General features: G+C 38.5%; 1 protein-coding gene across 1 annotated transcript in view; it reads left to right on the top strand.

Annotated features, from left to right (window-relative positions):
* Nucleotides 1-19,657, top strand: part of gli2a (GLI family zinc finger 2a) — a 146,258-nt gene that overhangs the window by 113,578 nt on the left and 13,023 nt on the right. Inside the window, exons 6-9 of the mRNA XM_088352835.1 lie at nt 1,927-2,128; nt 4,719-4,917; nt 6,859-6,969; nt 11,142-11,282. Of these exons, the coding sequence (XP_088208961.1) occupies nt 1,927-2,128; nt 4,719-4,917; nt 6,859-6,969; nt 11,142-11,282 (653 nt within the window). The remainder of the gene's footprint in view (nt 1-1,926; nt 2,129-4,718; nt 4,918-6,858; nt 6,970-11,141; nt 11,283-19,657) is intronic.

Below are 19,657 nucleotides of genomic sequence, written 5' to 3'. Positions count from 1 at the left end.
TAAAGATCAAACGTTTAGATTTTAAATAGGATAGTATGCTAAAAAACTTGGAGGTTTAGGCATGTCTGTGACAAATGTTTTTTCCCAGCCGCAAACATTTAGAAATAAACAGCATGTTTTTTTCCTTTGATGTTAAGAAATAAATACAAAATGCGTCATCCCACAGAGGATAATGGAACTTTTTAAACAACCTTGTCGGTCATTATTGATCTCTGTAAACTGAAGCAAAAAAGGAAAATAAATACTCTCCAAATGGGCACCACTAAGTGTCTATCTCTGCACTTAAATTCCCATAAAGGGTGTTTGGGGATTTATTTTATTTGAGGCAAACTTTGCGATTATTTAGTCGAGCATTAGTGCATGGATTATCTTAACTTTTTCCTGACATTAGATTGCTGGAAAATCTGGTCAAGGGGTGTCAAATGGATGGAAGGACCAAATAAAAGATTATGTTAGAGCAGGGGTCGGGAACCTTTTTGACTCAAAGAGCCATAAAAGCAAAATATATTAATTTTATTTTGGGAAAGAGCCACACCATATATTATGAGACAAATTTACTAAATTGCTAAACCCGCGCCCCAGACAAAAGCTTAGTCTTCAGCACATTTATTTTTGATGATTTGATAAAAATTATGAAAAGAGAATAATGCCAGAGCCCGTGTCCCAAAATCAACAAACATACCACTTTAAACTTGTCTTTCTTGCAATTACTCAAGATCGGTTAAACTCATTTTGACCCTTTTTTTTTCATACATATTGGTTTCAAAACCAGATGTAAGCAGTTATTTTGTAAAAACGTCACAACATTCTGCAAACAGGGAGCCTGATGTGCTTATCTATGGCGCAGACGGCGTAGGGCGAGAGATGGGAGGGAGTGCTTGCACTTTTTGCATAGCTCCACCCATCCCTCCCACTCACCTAATCAAAAAACTTTAAGTTCTCTCCCGGTGTTTTGGCGTATTTACAGTGTGTTCTGTGGATTCATCATAAGGTATCTGAACACTGAAGACAGATAATATAGTGAGGTTTTATATAACGGATTCTTTAGCGATGTACAGCCAGAACGAGTTTTTTTTTTTTTTTTTTTTTTTTTTTTTTTTTTTTTTCTCGTGTGACACCTTGACTGTAAATTGTAGTGAAAAACGTGCCCTATATATTCTGCCAAGCACTACTTCAGTGTCAGCTTTGGTTTGGCTTTGTGTGTATCTGAACAGAATTAGTAGCTTACGTTTTGGACGAGATGGAGAAAATTTGCATGCAATCAAATTTGTCTCCGAGCCACGGGTACTTATAGAAAGAGCCATATATGGCTCGCGAGCCATAGGTTATCCGACCCCTGTGTTAGAGGCTGAGGACCAGACTCATCGGATGTTGAAACATTTCAAAACGACGCAATTAGTTTAGTGAACCTAATTGAACCGACTGAAAATCTAACAAATGTATGTATAAGATCAGATAAGTAACGCAATATTTAATAACACTGGTGAGGCACCTTCTCAAGGTTTTTATTTTCATTATGCTGAGATTTTTGAGTTTTTTTCCTCGCCTGCATGTTGGTTTAAGATCAGTGAATGGTGTAACTGTTACCTGTGCAGTCATTTGAGATATTTTATGATTAAGGGCTATTCAAATAAATTTGACTTGACTTGACTTATGGCTTTGTCAGTAACAAAACACACATTTTCTTGATATAAAAAATCCTTATGCATGCAAATTAAACTGAATAATCCAGTATTATTCAGGCCCCATTAGTTGTTTATATTCTATATTTGATAACAAATGGCTAAAAGATTTTAAAGAAAAAATAATAACAACTTTCTATCATTTAGTAAACTACAATAAAATAAAGTGCAAGGAGAACGTCCAGTAAAGGAAAATACACAATGATGCCTGGTGTAATCAAGATCATCTCTGTTTTTATCACAGTTTCCCGTTTTTCAAGTCCCCGAATGACACCCCGACTGAGCAGGAAGAGGGCGCTATCCATCTCCCCACTATCAGATGCGAGCATTGACCTCCAGACCATGATCCGCACCTCTCCCAACTCCCTGGTTGCCTACATCAATAACTCACGTTCTAGTTCAGCTGCAAGCAGTTCATACGGACATCTCTCAGTTGGAGGAATCAGGTATGCATATTAGTCAGTGTCTTTCATGTGCCAATGTTTTGCGCAAGCTGTTAACCGCGCAAACTGTTAACCGCGCAAAAGCAACGAGGAAATTTTGAATATTGCAAAAGGTTTTACGCTCTCATAGGCAAAATACATGTTCCAAAAAAGAAAACTGGCAATGTAAAAGCAGGAATTAGTACAAAAAAACAGAAGAAGAAAAAACGTAAAAGAACTTTTGAATATTGCAGAATGTATTTATCATCTCATGAGGTGGTTTACAGTCAAAAGTGAACTTTTTAGCAAAAGTAGAATAGAAACGCATTGAACAACTGACCTATAGCTAAGCCCCATCCCCTTTACTCACTCGTACATTCTGTGGCAAGTGTTACAGTAGGAGACATTTTGCAGGAGGCAATTTATGTTTTTGGGGCCCAAAGAGATCACATAAAATCTCAAAGTCACCAAAAGGGCCCTAACTATGCAATGGAGGGTTATATTAAAGGTTATCATTGTTGAGAAGGTTGAGGAAAAGCTTCAGCTAGTCTAAGTCAAAGCCGCATATTTTCCCAGGCGAAGCCGTTTTAGGCTACCAAGAGTGCCTTTCCGTCAGTTTGGTTCTTCAGTATTTAGTTGTATCATTCAGCATAGCATTGACAACATTTGTAATCTTTGGTATTTACAGCTAAGTTACAGAAGCTAAGCTGCAAAAGATATTGTATAGGCAAGCTTCAGACTGCAGAGCCCAATGCACAATTCAGATTTTTTGGGGTAAATTCCTAAGTTGATGAGAGCCCCTTGGACAACAGCTAACAATCACGTATAAGTACCAATGAACAAACACATAACAGGGCGAGGCTTAGCCATAGGTCAATTCCAGCCGTCATCCCAATTAGGTGACGTATGTTTGTCCAAAGTCATGATGAGCAGTCATAATTTGCTGAATACTTTTCAGGAAAGAATAAGAGCACCTAAAATATGCCACTACCTAAACAAAAGTTAATAAATACCGTAAATTCCAGACTAATAACTGCTACTTTACTTTTCTACATTTTAAACACCGCGACTTTAAATATAGAGCGGCTTATTCTCTTTTATATTTATAGTGGCACCGAGGAAAATGTTCAGCCGTTTTTTTTATTTATTTATTTATTTATTTTTTAATCACATGTGCTCTAAATACAAACCACCTCGCCAAAAATTGGAAACGTACACGACACCCGTCAAGAAAATGTAGTCAATAAATTTGGCAACATTATTCATACATTTTACAGTACTTGAATATTGATATATACGAATATATTATAATATATACGAAATATCCGAATTAAACAGCAGTGGAAAATTTCAAAAACGCTACACTTATCTTTCCATACTTTTGGAGTCAATGTCAGGTTGCTGAAGTTTTCTTTTATCAATAATAAGTGAAGGCAATTTGTCAGTGGCAACCACCACTGACAACAACACAAAGACACGTCTGTGTTGCAATCAGGCACTTTTTTCCACAGTATGGTTGCACTGACCTAAAATACAAGTTGGGCCAAAAATGTAAATCACTACGTTCGCGTCAGGTTGGGATTCATCTTTGGCTCTTTTGCCTCGGCTCACTATTTTTCAAATCATATATTATCAATAATAATAAAACATTACGCACTAAATGATTTAGTATTTTTTTTTTTTTTTGCAGGAGATCCCTGAAATAACTATACAATATCATATACATAAATATTTACATATATATATATATATATATATATATATATATATATATATATATATATATATATATATATATACTGTATATATATAAATAGGAAGCTTATGAATAACTCAGGTTTGTTTCTATTTTATTAGCTTAGTCACAATTTTATTAAGTTTAATATATATATATATAATACACATATAATAAAATATACATAAAAATATTCACAGATCTACAAAATAAATTGTAAAATACAGAACAATTTTAGCTTACATATTTAAAGTCGAACAACAACAAAAAATCCCTGAAAATGCAAAAAAAAAATCTTTACAACTCTCAACTCTTAAGTGTTATTAACAAATGATAAAATCCCCTCTAAAATAATTATTAAAAGTTTCATTTCAACCAATTCAGACTCAGATCCTATGAAAAACACGTAATAAATATGAAGTAAAATAAAGTAAAACAAAAAGCAAAAGATCCGCTGTCAATTGAAAGATTGAATGTACTCTGCTTGGGTGCAATTAATATTGTTAAAATTAGTCAAAATGTGGCTCATTTTTATGTTTTTATACATACAATACTTTATTTTTTTGTCTTCCATATTGAACTAAATTATGACCCAACACATATGAGGCCCTTTTCGTGTTCGAAACAAGTGTGCGTGTATTGTTGAAGCAGAATTCATGTCAGTTTATCCCAGCCCATTGCCAAAAGATTGTAGATCATAGATACGAACAGCTCAAATTAGCAGGATTTTAAAGTTACTGGAAAATTTGAAAAATTGGCCTTGAAAGTGCTTGGATTTGGCCATGATCAAGGTGTATGAATGAATGAATGAAAACTTTATTTGAAGATTAACCCTGTATGAACCCTGTGTAATAGTCTTACCCTTTTTATCAATCGTAGTCCGTCGTTCAGTTTCCCTCATCCCATCAACCCGGTGGCGTACCAGCAGTTGTTGTCTCAACAGAGGAATCTGAATGCCTTTGGCCACACCCCCCCTCTCATTCACCCACCACAGTCTTCGTTTGCTGCCCGCCAGTATTCCTTGGCCTCTCCACCTTTGGGCACCCCTCGAAGCAACACCAACTCAGAAGCTAACCAGGTGAGAAGGGAATTGATTATCAAAATAAATATTAGATGAGTCAATCTTCAGCTTTTGCCCTATCCATAGACAATAAACATCATGGACATGAAACCCAGCCCTTCAAAGATGTTGAGAGATTAGTGTCATTTATACTTCAAGTAGGTAGCCCAAAAAAACCCAACTGTTATTTCAGTTAAGGCAATCAATGTTTCATTTTTGTTTTTTCGCACATTGAAATAGGAGTGCCTCCTTGATACCATACTTGATGGACTGAAAAGCAGTTTGGGCTGATCTCAATAAATAATAATATTCATTTTTGTTGTAAACTAAAACTTCATTCTACCTTTTACTAATGATTTTTTTTTAAAATGTTAGCACTTGATAAGTTTAATTTTATGGGCAGCACGGCGGCGCAATGGTTGGCGCGTGTGCGGCACAGTTCTGAGGGCGTGAGATCAAACCTCCTGTGTGGAGTTTGCATGTTCCCCCCGTGCTTGTGTGGGTTTCCTCCGGGCACTGCGGTTTCCTGCCACATTCCAAAAACATGCATATCAGGTTAATTGGCTGGTTCAAATTGTCCCTAGGTGTGAATGAGCGAGTGAATAATCTGTCCCTGTGTTCCCTGCAATTGGCTGGCAACCAGTTCAGGGTGTCCCCTGCCTACTGCCCGAAGATGGCTGGGATGGGCTCCAGCGACCCTACTGAGGATAAGAGGTGCAGATAATGGATGGATGGATGGAAGTTTAATTTTAGTAGACACTCAAAATAAGGAGAGAAGACATCAATGGATTTACTTGCAAAGAAAAGAGGGGTTTCCAAACCTCTGATAAGAAATTCCAACCTGTTTTAAAGGCTTACTTCTGAGCCCTTTCTTTCTAAATATCTTAGGTTACAAAAGCAGATGCTCCCTATAGGGCGTGTAATTCAATGATCATCAACCTTTGTAACTATTTCTGCAGGTGCCAAAATGAATCAGTCCCTCCCACTCATACACATTGATTAATGTTAAATAGAGTTTATTTTCTAACGCCATAAACCATTTAAAAGCCATAGCTTCATATTTAGGTCAATTTTAAAATCTTTCAGAAGTTCAAACTACTCTTGTTGTAACAAATGGCTTTCCTTCTTGCAATCAATGGTAAAAATTTGATTTATTTCACATTTCCTTGTGGCTTAGGCGATCATTACGCAGTCTAAATTGGATAAGAGTTGTAAATGTTTGACTTCCTTTCTCCAGAAGTCAATCCATGATTGTGCACTCTTAATGATGCTTAAAAATGAATCACGAGTGATGTTACACACGTGTATTTTGGGGGTCTGATTTGAATACACAGTGTATATCTGTGTGTCGTTCTTTTTAGATTGAATAAGGGCCCTAATAGGTTGTCACAAGAAAAGGACCATGAAAAAAGCTTGCAATTTGCTTAGAGTGGTGTCAATCAAAGGGTCATAGGCTACAGCCATATTAGAAATCATGTGACGAATTTGTTCATTTTTAAAGGGGATTTATGGAATGAAACATACTGATTACAACAAGGATCAGCAAACGATGCATCTTTTGGCTTTAACGTCTTTTTGGGAGTAAATACTTTACACCGTTGAATTCACTAATGATTCAAAATAACGACTGCCATGGGATGTAACTGGTGACCTATGCCAGTGTCATAGTTTTCGGGTATCTTTTTTTCAGACTCATAGTGATGTTTCTGTGTTGAGTACATTTTAAAATAGTCAGTCATTGTATCTTGAATCCCAAGAGTTTACGTTTTCCAATTATATGTGGCATGACATATTTCAGTGACCGGTGACATTGTACAGACACAACTTTGTTTATCAACAGTCCGATGGCCCACCCGCGGGCCATCAGAACGTTAAGGAGTTAAGTCACTGCATCTGGTTGTGCCATGACAATATTTGTGGCTACATGATGAGGTCTACCATACTTTATCTGTCCCTTAGAATGCAAGTGGTGACCAAGCAGTAAGCAGCACAGTCAACCCGTTAAACTGCAAAAGGACAAAGGTTAAGATGGAGGTAGAAGGACCTCTTTCCATTTCACCAAGCTCTGTGGTGAGTACAGTAAAGACACAGGACCTTTCTGAAACCAGTTTTTGGGTGTTATTTAACCCCTTGTAGCAGAAAATCAAGCAATAAACCAAGTATATTACATTAGAAGGAACAAGTTGAGGGGTTGTGGCATCTATTTTGGATGCCCTCTGGAAACCTCCCTGGAGAGGTGTTCTTGGCATATACAGTGGAACCTCGATTCTCGACCATAATCCGTTCAAGAACCCTGTTCGAAAACCGATTTGGTCGATCACCAAAAATCGTTTTTGCCATTAAAAGTAATGTAAAATCATTTTAATCCGTTCCAACACCCTGACCTGAACATGAAGCTAACCCAGGCTAATCGTACGTTTGCGTTAGTGTAATCTTCCGTACGAAAGATTACGCTAACATGAACGTGTACAACTAAAAAAATCAGGTCGTTTACACGTCATTTAGCACCCGGGTCTCCACAAAAAGTGGTGAGCGGTTAAAGGATAAAAAAAAGAATTATGAATAGGATTTCTTACCTTTGTGGTGCTTAGCAGAAGCCATGCTGTATGTATAGCAAGATCGGAAACTCGCACACCTTCTTCATATTTTGCTATTATTTCTTTCTTAAATGCAATAGTTGTACGCACTACCCTTCTTTTTTCACCTGTAGCAACTTTGCTGCTTGCACCGACCTTCTTGGGAGGCATAATTAGAGGCTAAAACACTCCGTTCAAGAGTTTGACCTACCCAGAAATGATTTTTACAAATATTTGCAACTAAGGCATTACCTCCAGAAACACGAGGAATGGGGGAAAATATGTAAGGAGCCAACTAAGGTAGAGGAATTATTAATATCGTATACAAAAGGGTAATCAATAAAGGGGGTTATATCAAAACTATATAAAGCCCTGAGAATGGATCTCAGTAATGAGGACATGGCAGTTAAGGAAAAATGGGAACAAGAAACTAATGTAGCGATAAAAGACAACGAATGGGAAAAAACATTGAAAGAGGGACACAAAATAACCAACAGCCCGACATGGAGGGAGTTTGAATGGAAAGTAAAAATGCGATTCTTCTATACACCCTCTATCACTTCAAAATATAAAAATACCTCAAATCTATGCTGGCGTAACTGTGGGGGGGTCGGTGACTTTACGCATATTTTCTGGAATTGCCCTGTAATATTAAATTTTTGGAGAAGTATCCAGAGAGAAATAAAATTAATCACGGGCTGGGAGTTGCGGTTGGACCCAAAGGCTTACGTAATAGGAATTTTGCCAGAAGAATTACTATCTGGTCAACAGAAATATATACTAAGGGTAATGCTTCTGGTAGCAAAGAAAATGATCACAGTGTCCTGGCTGAAACCACAACCTCCTGACATAAAACAATGGAGAGACAAATTAAAGCAAATGTACATTATGGAAAAAATCACTGCAAGACTTCAACTGAAACTTTGAGAAATTTGAGAAAAGATGGAAGCCTATCACACAAATTTTACTTGATGTCTAAACACCTCCCCCTATTTATTATGTGCGTTGTTTTTTTTTTTTTTTTTTTTTTTTTTTTTTTTTTTTTTTTGGGTGTATATTTTGATTTATTATTTTATATATATGTATATATATATATATATATATATATATATATATATATATATATATATATATATTTCTTTTTGTATGGATGTATTGTATGAACATTTATTCTTCCTTTCTATTAATAGTATTTTTTTCTTCTTTGTTGTTTCTTCTGTTATTTATGAGTGTGTCAAGTGTATATATTTTGTGTTGATGTATGATGGAGGAATCAAACCTCTGTCAAAATTGGTGTGAGAAATAAAAAGTGAAAAAAAAAAAAAAAAACACTCCGTTCACCGATATCTAAAGCGAAAGCAAAAAGAAATGCGCGCGCACGTCATAACAGTTCTTCATGAGGGGTACGCCGCTCACCATCGCACCGTAGCGTACCGCCGTTCGAACTCCGATTTTTTTGAACGAGAAGTGAAGCAAGAATTTCTCGAAATTTTTGGTCGAGAACCGATTTGTTCGAACTGAGAGGCGTTCGAAAACCGAGGTTCCACTGTAGGACTAAACTCCGGAGCAGTGAGTATAGTACATATTTAGGCTGGTAACGCTTATGTTGTTGTGGAAAATAGACTTACATTTGTAGAATAGAGTTGCATACATTTAGAAATGTAGAAAGACTTGCTTACAGTAGTGAGGGAATGTTGACATCATTCGAGAAGATCCTTGACAAGATAGTCGAGTTTACCAAAATGGGCATGAGACCTGCAAGGCCTTTCTTCAAGGACTCTCTGAGCAAACTGAGGCAACAACATGTCCTAATAAGGGTACGAACAACATGTCCGTGTTGATTACTGAGGACTAGGGCCGCCTTTTGGGCTGAAGCTATAAAAGCATTGTTATGTCTGGAGTTCTCTGAGTTCTTTTGGGATGACGAAATAAAAGGCTCCCCCTCATGGCTGGTTCCCGATGTACTTAATTCACGAAAGAAGACTTAAAAGATTATCGAACCTACATTTTCTCCTACAATGTATCCCCTTGTATGAGCTGGACAAAGTAGCTAGCCACAGGAAGGTCTGGGCATCCCTACTAAAGCTGCTGTAGAAGCTGTTGGATAGACATAGTAAAACAGTACAACAAAAACAGCTCTTTAAGAGGGCTTACCAATATGGTGTAGAATTGAAATCACAAATGCAAATCAATAACAGCTCTATCTATAAGGAGTTGGTTTTGTTAGCAGTATTGATAATGAAATACGTATAGACTCACAAAATTCTTACCAATTATTTTTACTACCGATCACGATTAACAGCCATTAATGTAATCAAGAAACTCATTACTCAGTATGTTTACATGGTGTTTCTCTGGTTATGCAAAGCGATGTAAATGCGGACTACGATCCAATTCTGGTCTTAGTCGGACTGCACAATCTGATTGAAAGTGTTGTGTTAGTCCTTTCATTCACGGATTAGTTGGACATGTATACCTGTTCGATTACTCATTCACAAACCTCGCACGCAAAGATTCTTCATCCGGAGATTATTTTTGATTTACTGGTGCAGCAAACAACTGTGGACTTGTAGTACAGAGACAAACGATACACGCAGTATCAGGCTTAACAAGCCTCATGTGTATTGCTTGATTTCTGCGGGACATTTCCATTTTGATTCTGTCTCCATGGCGAAAACTTCCAAATTTGTATCCATACAAATATAGTGTTACTTCATACTTCTGGTGAGAAAGTACCAACTCGTAAACACTTGAGTCGCAGTAATTGAGCTCACTTTTGGAGTGAGGAGGAATCAAGTTTGCAATTGGATTGCTAGCAAATCTCACGTATATGGGTATGTTCGTTTGTCCCTAGGCATGTAAAAGGTTTATTTGAATTGGTCCAAAAATCCTGATTCTTATTCTAGTCAGATGATTTCATACATGTAAATATACCCATTGGACATACTATACCCACAAGTCAGTTAACAACAACGTCACTTCCTAAACCTTGTTGACCCTAAATTATAGTGTAGATAATTGGAAAGGCATATCTCCAAGAACAATCTGCAAGACAACGAAAGCCCGATGAATCAGATTTATTGCACTTATTTCATCCCGTTGATTCTTAAAAAAAGAAAGGAAACGAAGGGCAACATATTTTGAAATGAACAAATTTCTTTAGAAGTAGTATTCAATTTTCACATTACACGGATCTCTTAACTGTCTGGGTCGTCAAGGCACCACTGAGGATGCAACTCTGGACAGCTCTCACCACAGCTTACAATTCTTGGCATGAGTTTGGGTGGAAAACTTGGCACCAGTCCACCCCTGAATGTTGCTGGCCCAGTTAGATTTACATATTCCTCTCCTCCTGCCCCTTTGGACTGTTCCCTGGAAAATGATCTTGGCCAGTCCTGATGATACATGTTTTTGTTTGGAGAAATTGTGAAAGCCTTGTAATGCATATTCAGAATGAATGACAACAAATTACATCACCAAGTGACCATACCACTGCAGTTTTTGTTTGCACAGTTGACAACAGTTCCTCGTTGGGTCCATCGTACCCTATGATCTTGTTGCGGACTGTTTGTCACACTGGCTGTATCTCTTGATGTCTAGACGTTTTATGTAGCAGTAATGGTTTTACATTTCATTAAATTACATTGTTGTGTCTCTTCTCCGTAGGAACCTAGCAGTGGCATGTTGGACCCACGTGAGGAGCTTGACAAAGATGAGTGCAAACAGGAACCTGAAGCCATATATGAGACCAACTGTCACTGGGAGGGTTGTTGCAAGGAATATGACACCCAAGACCAACTTGTACATGTGAGTAAACATTAAATCATATCAAAGTACATTTAAATCAAATCCAGGAGAGGGTTTCATTTTTGCTTATATGTTAGGACCAGCATCATCCATTTTGTACATTCCATTTCCAGGTTCAAATAATTTTAATGAACCTTGAAAGTTTCCCAACTCCAATCCGTGGTCACTGCTCTTTTACTGTTGCGTGGACACGCTTGACGTTAATAAGACTTCCTCCTCCTTCCAAATTTGGGCTGAGCCTTGCAGCTGTGTGCCCCTGACCCTCAACCCTTCAGCACCCTGACCTATAACCTTTAACTTTTTTTTCTCAGAAACACCCCCTTTTTTCTCAATCTCAGAAGTCCACTCATAAATCTGTCATCATGCCAGAAACTCTGGTTAAGAGAACGTACAGTGCCTATTCTAAGACAGACATTTGGAACCAACTTGCAATGGTTGAATAGTTTAATGGAGACAAGGAGGATCTTATTTGGCTAAGTTTTCCCTTTTTCTGATTCTGAGCTAGACTGTTCAACTCCATTGGCAACTTAAAAAAAAAAATAAGTTGGAATTATGCACATCTAATACTAATTTCCAAATGTAATTCATGAAAACAGGTTACTAGGAAATAACTAAGGTTAACAAGTAAAGAGGAAAAAACGAAATAAAATTGAGTTATTCATAAGCTGCCTAACAAAGTTATGTAAAACTGGGGTGACATTTAACCCTACTACTCAAAAACTTGAAAACGCCTGATGTTGGGAAGCTTAGCAGGGTTGGGCCTGGTTTGTATTTTGATAGGAGACCGCCTTGGAATACCAAGGCGCATGCTCTGCTGATTTTTGGTGTTGCCTCTTGAGTCAGCATGAGACGGTACCCGTGACAAGTTAGGGATCCCTTTGACCATCTAAGAAGCAATGGTAAAATGGAGACCTTACACAAGATTACAAAGAAATATAAGAAAACAGTCTGGTTAAGCCCATTTGTAAAAGTTCACTGTAGATTAAAAAATAATCCTATGAAATGGTATCATTCAACTTCTCCCCTCCACAGCTCTCCAGGGAAGATAGGAGCGCAGCGGCAAGACAAAACCATGTTTATCATCCAATAAATATACTATACTATACATAAACATGTTAATTAACCAATAAACTAATTAACCCAAATTGCAGGAGGAGAAAAAAAGCCAACAAGCCAAAACACCAGCGCGTTTCTCTATTATATAGCGCCGTTCTAGTTGGCCAAACACTCCATCAATCAATTAACAAACTACAAATCCTTGAAAAAAAATGCAATGTCTTACGATTACACTTTCACGCAACGTATCAATTCGATTTTGGCTAATAGTGGTGCCCTACTTAGAACCTTGTCAGTTAGCACTGCCCACCTCACAAAAAAAGTCACGATCCTAAAAAGTAGTGGTTATGTTCGTTTGTCGTGATTATCGATATTTGCTTCAACTGAAATGCTCGTTTAAGTGCTGTCTGCTAAGGTGCCTCTGGCCATCCGTCATGGCGCTCATTCTGCCAGGGAAGGCAATGTGACGCCACATGCAGAGTCAATAATCTTAAAGCAGGGGCTTCACACTATCATCCCGCGGTCTACAATTGGCCCCCGGGTTTACTTGTTTGAGACCCCTGCTTTGGAGGAATTGTCCGTAGTCTTCAAGTAAGATGAAGAAGTGGAAGATAGATACAAGTCGGTGAAACATCTTTTACTGAGGAAGTCATTTCCGCTAGTCCAGGGGTGGGCAAACTTTTTGAGTCGCGGGCTGCATTGGCTTAAAGATTTTTTTGAAAGGGCCCGGTGGAGAAAAAAATGTTGATTACATTTTTTGTATATAGCGATACAGTCTCGAATAAGAACCTCAGCAATACCAGAGTGTAGCTCCTATGCTGTTAGACAGAGGGAAAAAAAGCTACTGGACTTGTCCTAGGTTTGAGGAGTGGTAATATTTATTTGGTTAATTATGTTTAATTTCGGGCAGCATGGCAGGGCAGTGGTTAGCGCGTGTGCGACACAGTTCTGAGGTCATGAGATCAAACCTTCCTGTGTGGAGTTTGCATGTTCTCCCCGTGGGTTGCGTGTGTTTCCTCCGGGCACTTCAGCTTCCTCCCACATTCCAAAAACATGCATGTCAGGTCAATTGGCCGGTCCAAATTGTCCCTAGGTGTAAATGAGCGAGTGACCTGTCTGTCCCTGTGTGCCCTGCGACTAGCTGGCAACCAGTTCAGGGTGTCCCCTGCCCACTGCCCGAAGACAGCTAGGATGGGGTCCAGCACCCCCGCAACCTTACTGAAGATAAGCGGTGCAGATAATGGATGGATGTATGTTTTATTTATTTTTCATTTTGATAGCCGGTCATCTACTCTAATTTCGTTGTTAACCTATTTTTAGTAGCAAAATTAACGTTAATCTGCACTGATAGGGTTTAGAATTAACAATCAATCTATTTGGTGTCAGAATAAGTTACTCAGTAATACACTTTAAATTTCAATGACAGTTTAAATGAATGTCAATGAGGTTCATTAAATAAGCAAAGAAAACACAATTCTAATGTTTTCCAGTTCAGGGGATCTCAAATGCATATGTGGAGTAGCACCTTTTCTGTTACTGGCTCCATCTAGTGTTGAAATTGAGAAGTGCAACAGAGTTGAGCTCAAGCGCCATGTGCGGGCCATACTCGACTATATTTTCAGAATTTGCTGCGGGCCAATAAAAACTAGTTGGCCCGCGGGCCGTAGTTTGGACACCGATGCGCTAGTCCATCATTTCTTTACACTCAAGCTTGCAGGCAGCCTGTACAAACAGACAGTTTTTATTTATTTTTTTAAATCTACTGTTGACAGAGGCACAATGCTTGCTAGAGATTATTTATGGCTGCCTTACTCGCAATGTGTGTCATTATTGTGCGAGTGCTTGTGGGAAAAGACAAGAACTTGCTGACTCATTCATGTTGTCAAACAAAGATCTGTAGCAATGATAAACACATATGCCTCACTGTGTTTGTGGCTTTTTATTTAGGCGAAGCACAAAAAAAATCATCCATTAATTATCTAAAGGAAACAACAAAATATTTGCACAAGAAAACCATGTACAATCAATAATATAATACTTTAATGTGCCCCGAGGGAGTAGGCTGAAGCCAAAGCTTTTAAGTGCCTACCTACCCCTCTTTTGTTTATCTTTGCAAGAAAACCAAAACTTACACCATAAAAAGGAAATTAGAAGAATAGAATAGAATAGAATAGAATAAAATAGAATGCCTTTATTGTCATTAAATTGAGTAACATGAAATTTAAAACTGCTCCATATTTTGCACATATACAGAAAGAATTAAAAGTAACATAGCATTTAAGTTGTTTGATTACCGTTATGCTAAAAGTAGTTATCACAACAACACAACACAAGACAGAACACAACCAAATAGCCCAGTTGACAGCAACTGAAATAGCAGCGATCAATGACAAATATTGGTTATTTACATACCGTAAATTCGGATTATAAGCCGCTACTTTTTTCCCCAAATGTTCAGCCCTGCGGCTTATTCAGTGAAGCGGCCAATTTATGTAATTTTTCTAACGGCCACCAGCGGCACTCGAGTACAAAAGGTAAGATTTAGACCGGTGGAATTGTGTGCCGAGGTAAATTACATCTGCATCCTCTTAGTTTACGTTCGAATTGTCCGTATGACAAAGGTTCGTTCCGATTATGAGGAAAACGCCCTTGATGGCGACAGTTATTCGGAGAAAGCTGAAGACTGTTTAACGTGAATTTCGCAATTGCATTACGGCTTTTTTTAACAGCTGCGCATTATGCGTTGCGAGCGTGTTAGGAGTAGCGTGGTGGTACCTTTCACAGGCACGGTTTTCGATGAAAGTTATATTATTATTATTAAAGCTTTGAAAACTCTCTCGGTGTACCGTCTTTCTTTGTAAATATGTGTAACCATGTATAATATGTATTTGCAACTGTATATTTTTGTAATGTATTTAGTTTAGAAACTTATTGTGATATGTTTTCTACGAGCGAATCAAAAAGAAGGGGCGGAGCAAACGCGGGCTGACGGGAAGTGGGGTAAAGCTGAGTTAAATCTCTTTGTTGTTGCAGCGGACAATAGTGGATATATATTTTTCCTACCCTTAACTTTGGAAATATAAATTTTTTTCGTTGGATTGCTTTTAACGGGACCTGGACTTTAAAGGTTTGTATTAAATTCTACCTACCGTTATCATTTTCCGTTCATGTTGCTGATTGTGGTGGGTGGATTGTGTATTATATCTGCAGTTACAATCGCGGCACCTAAAGTCAGGTTTTGGGTTAAACTTGTGACTGTGTTACATGTTTAAATGTTGGCGCATGCGGCTTATATACAGGTGCGGCTTGTGTAACGACAAAACTAATTATGTCCGCAAAATGTGGTGCGTGCGGCTTATAATCAGGTGCTCCCTATACTCCGGATTTGTTGCAAATGACATTCCGTGCAAAGTACAGTATATCAGTTCAGTGCAGATCTGAATTAAGCATTGTGACAGTTTTAGGGAAGAAGCTGTCTCAGAGTCTATTTGTTCTGGCCTGAATTGATCAGTTTCGCCTACCATAGGGTAGCCGGTTGAACATTTAGACGCCGGGGTGAATAATGTCCTTGATGATGCCTTTTGCTCTGTTCAGGAATTTGGAATTGCAAACGTCATACAAGGAAGGCAGTGGTGTGCAGTATCTGTCACCCTCAGCAGCCTCCTCCTGTTTGCTACTGTGCAGCTTGAGTGCCAAACTAACCCAGCGTAGGTCAGCTGGCTCTTTATGGTGGAAATGACACTTCAAACCTGCAATTATATACTAATATCAACTCCTATAACGTATAATATCCAAAGAAACTCTTAATATATTAGTTCTCAAACGGATAACTACTGCTATCGAAAATACATATTCTATATCTCATCTCATCTCATTAGCTGCACCGCTTATCCTCAGTAGGGTCGTGGGGGTCCTGGAGCCCATCCCAGCAATCATCGGGCAGTGGGCAGGGGACACCCTGAACTGGTTGCCAGCCAATCGCAGGGCACACTGGGACAGACAACTCGCTCGCTCATTCACACCTAGGGACAATTTGGACCGGCCAATCCACCTGAAATGCATGTCTTTGGAATGTGGGAGGAAACCGGAGTACCCGAAGGAAACCCACACAAGCACGGGGAGAACATACAAACTCCGCACAGTAAGTCTGGTAGCTGGATTTGAACCCACACAGGAGGTTCCCAAGTCCATAGAACTGTGCCGCACACGCGCTAACCACTGCGCCGGCGTGCTGCCCATATTCTATATGATTTTTTTTTAATTGATAAAAATAAGGGAAATTTTTAAGGTCATCTAAATGTACAACAATATTTTGTATAAATTCTTTACCATAATGCTCCATGAGAACATTGTACAACGTGGCACCGTGAGTAAAAACAATCTGATGATGAGATAAGACCGCAAGCTTTTCATTCGTCAATCACACCCCTGTTGGCCTAAAGGTTGGTTTTATACAAATATTCAGGGTTCTTACAGGTGATTGAAATGCTTATAAATGCTTGAATTTTGGGTGAGATGCTGGAAATTGTTTCCATTGCCATGTTTCTTGGGAGTCTGGCTCTTTAGACCCTACAATAAATAACGAAACATTTTTAAAAAAGCCTGCTCTGGTAGCTTGTCACTATCAGTGTTGGCAATAATGGCATTATTTTTTAAATAACGGGGTAATCTTACTTATTACTGACGTTAAAACACCAATAATGTTACTGACGGTCAAAAGCTGTGCGTTATTTTGGCTGCCAAACGCCAACGGCAGCATGTCCTTCTTGGCACACCTGATGCTGTTTTCATCGGCGCAGTTTTTCGCTCTCCTCTGAGTTTGTTACGTCACTTCTTTTAGGATCATGTCACTATTCAAAACAGCGACTAACATAAAGTAGTTAGCTAGCGATCATGAATACAGTATCTACTAATGCACCAAAAGAAAAGGCGAATTGGTGATTTCGGCAACCGACACGAGTCATTTGTGAACGAAACGTCTCTATCATCCATCTCTTGGAAGTGGGAGCCCGCTACCCAACAATCGAGAGCCGGTTCAATTCGAATCGCTGTTTTTCCTCTTGTGATGTATGTCAAATTGCATTTTTTTCAGAGATTCTGTGCTGTTGAAGTTGAATTTGTTGAGTATAAAAAAGTTATTAAAGTACCGGATTTTCCGCACTATAGGGCGCACCGGGTTATAGGGCGCACCCCCAAAAAATAATTTTTGGTCCTATATCTTCCATAGATAAGGCGCACCGGATTATAAGGCGAGACAATGGGAACGTCGACAAAACAGTCAGATGATTCAGTCAAACTGATTACCCCCTTAACATTCCCAAAGCTTGTAAAGAAGCAAATCCGTGTCGTAGACACGTGCGGATGCGGTGTCCGTACGATGTCACTCAAATGCATCATTTCAAATATCATTCGGAAGGTTAAAGTCTTGGGATTCAAGAAATGCCAATCATTCCTTAGTTTCTTTTTTCTTTTTCGCTCGCAACTTTACTGTGCATATGACAATAAACACTTGGAATTGAGTTTAATTCACTCAACTCATCACAGCAACATCAAGATCGTTCTAAAACAAGATACCGGGAAAATATAAAGCCGCATAGCTCACTTTAGTTCTTACGTTCAATAATGATACGCAATCATGGTCTTCTTACAACCGTGAGTGTAGTAAATCCAGGAGAGTAAAATGTTTACAAATACAGACTAATGAAACATGTTTCTTTATGGCGTACTTTAGCAAGCTTGCTATTCAGTCATCCTTTTCGGCCAATTGCAGGGTTTGTTTCGGCCCTCTAGCCTATCCGAGGCTCCGAATAACTTCAGCCAATAATTGACACATCTTTTTCGGCCAATTGCAGGGTTTGTTTGTTTGGCATCGATTCAAATGATGATTGACACATTGGTTAGCCAATGAAACGGAAATAAGGACCCATTCGCTTAGACGTACTCACAATTTATTGGGGGAAGGATGAGGAGGGTGCACACACTCGATCCGGGGATCGATGGCCGCGGAGTGGATTAGAAATCCAAACAAAAGACAAGTTGTCAGAAACAGACAAACGGATCAGACCAAAAACAAAACAGGATCAAATACGGGCAGATTCACATAACTAGGCATTTAACAGCTTTTAACAGAAGTCTCACGGAGTTTAACAAGGTTTAACAAATGTTCCAGCAACGCACAGTACAAAGGAGCGCGCTTAAGTACTCCAAGAGCAATCAGTCCAATGTGTCTCAGCCGGTGTCAAGGGGCGGGGCCAGCTGGGCGCCATGAAAACCGTGCAGGACATGACAATGATAAATGGTAATGTATGGATTAAACAACAAAAACAGCCTGAGGAGACATTTAGGAGGCCAAAGACACGGCTCTTTTCAGTAGGCAAGCCGAAAAACCCAATTCTCTAAAAAGAGTCGGAATTCCTATCTCTACAACAGACCATTCTAGTTAGATTTAATTTATTAAACTCATTTTATATTGGTTACTGTTAATTTTTATTTCATGTTATTGTTTACTGTTTCTTTTTGTTGCATTTCAAGTGGAGAATAAATCTGTTGCTGGTGAGGTGCAATAAATATTACAACATTCAATTACACAAATACCCGTCTGTTCTTCTCTGTTCAACTGACTTGAATATTGCTCAGAAAAATAAGTTATTTCACATACAACAACTTAACTATATATGGGGCTTAACCATAACTAATTACTTTTTCAAGTAACGTGCCCAACACTGGTCATTATGGCGTGGTCATGTGAATCCTCATCGCCCCCTACTGGTCGCACCCAAGAGGACAGCTCTATTTAGAAAACCGTCTCTTTTAGGTCAGCTCACTGAGAAGAGCTGGCTCTTTCAGCTCCCAAACGGATTCTCAGATTTTCTTTGTTTTTGTGATGATATATTATCAATAATAATAAATTATATTTCGCACCAAATTATTTAATAAATTAACTAAATTATTCACAGATCTACAAGAAAAAGATTGTTAAATACAAAACAATTTTAGCTTTTTACACACGCCAAAGGTGTACGAACCCTGGTAAATGAATACCTACCTGGGTGGCACAATGACTTTTCAATGTTATACGAGAATATTGGACTTTAAAGTTGTGGATTCCCCTTTAAGATGAATGTGTGCTCGGTAGTAAACAACCGCTTTGGATATTTCTTAGGAATTTATCCTTATTTGCTTTGTAAACTAATCATATCTTCAAGGTTTAAAAGGTTGGGGTTTAAAAACAGTATGTTCTTTATACCCAGCGCTATCCTAATGGCTTTCTTTTGTAATTGAATGAGGGTTCTATATTGCTCATATATGCATTTTGCCAA

The sequence above is a fragment of the Urocampus carinirostris genome, chromosome 14 (genome assembly GCF_059441175.1).
Source record: "Urocampus carinirostris isolate Australia breed hairy pipefish chromosome 14, RoL_Ucar_1.0, whole genome shotgun sequence".
Classification (NCBI taxonomy): Eukaryota; Metazoa; Chordata; class Actinopteri; order Syngnathiformes; family Syngnathidae; genus Urocampus; species Urocampus carinirostris.
The sequence above is the reverse complement of the archived record's forward strand: the minus strand, read 5'-3'. Positions and strand labels throughout refer to the sequence as shown.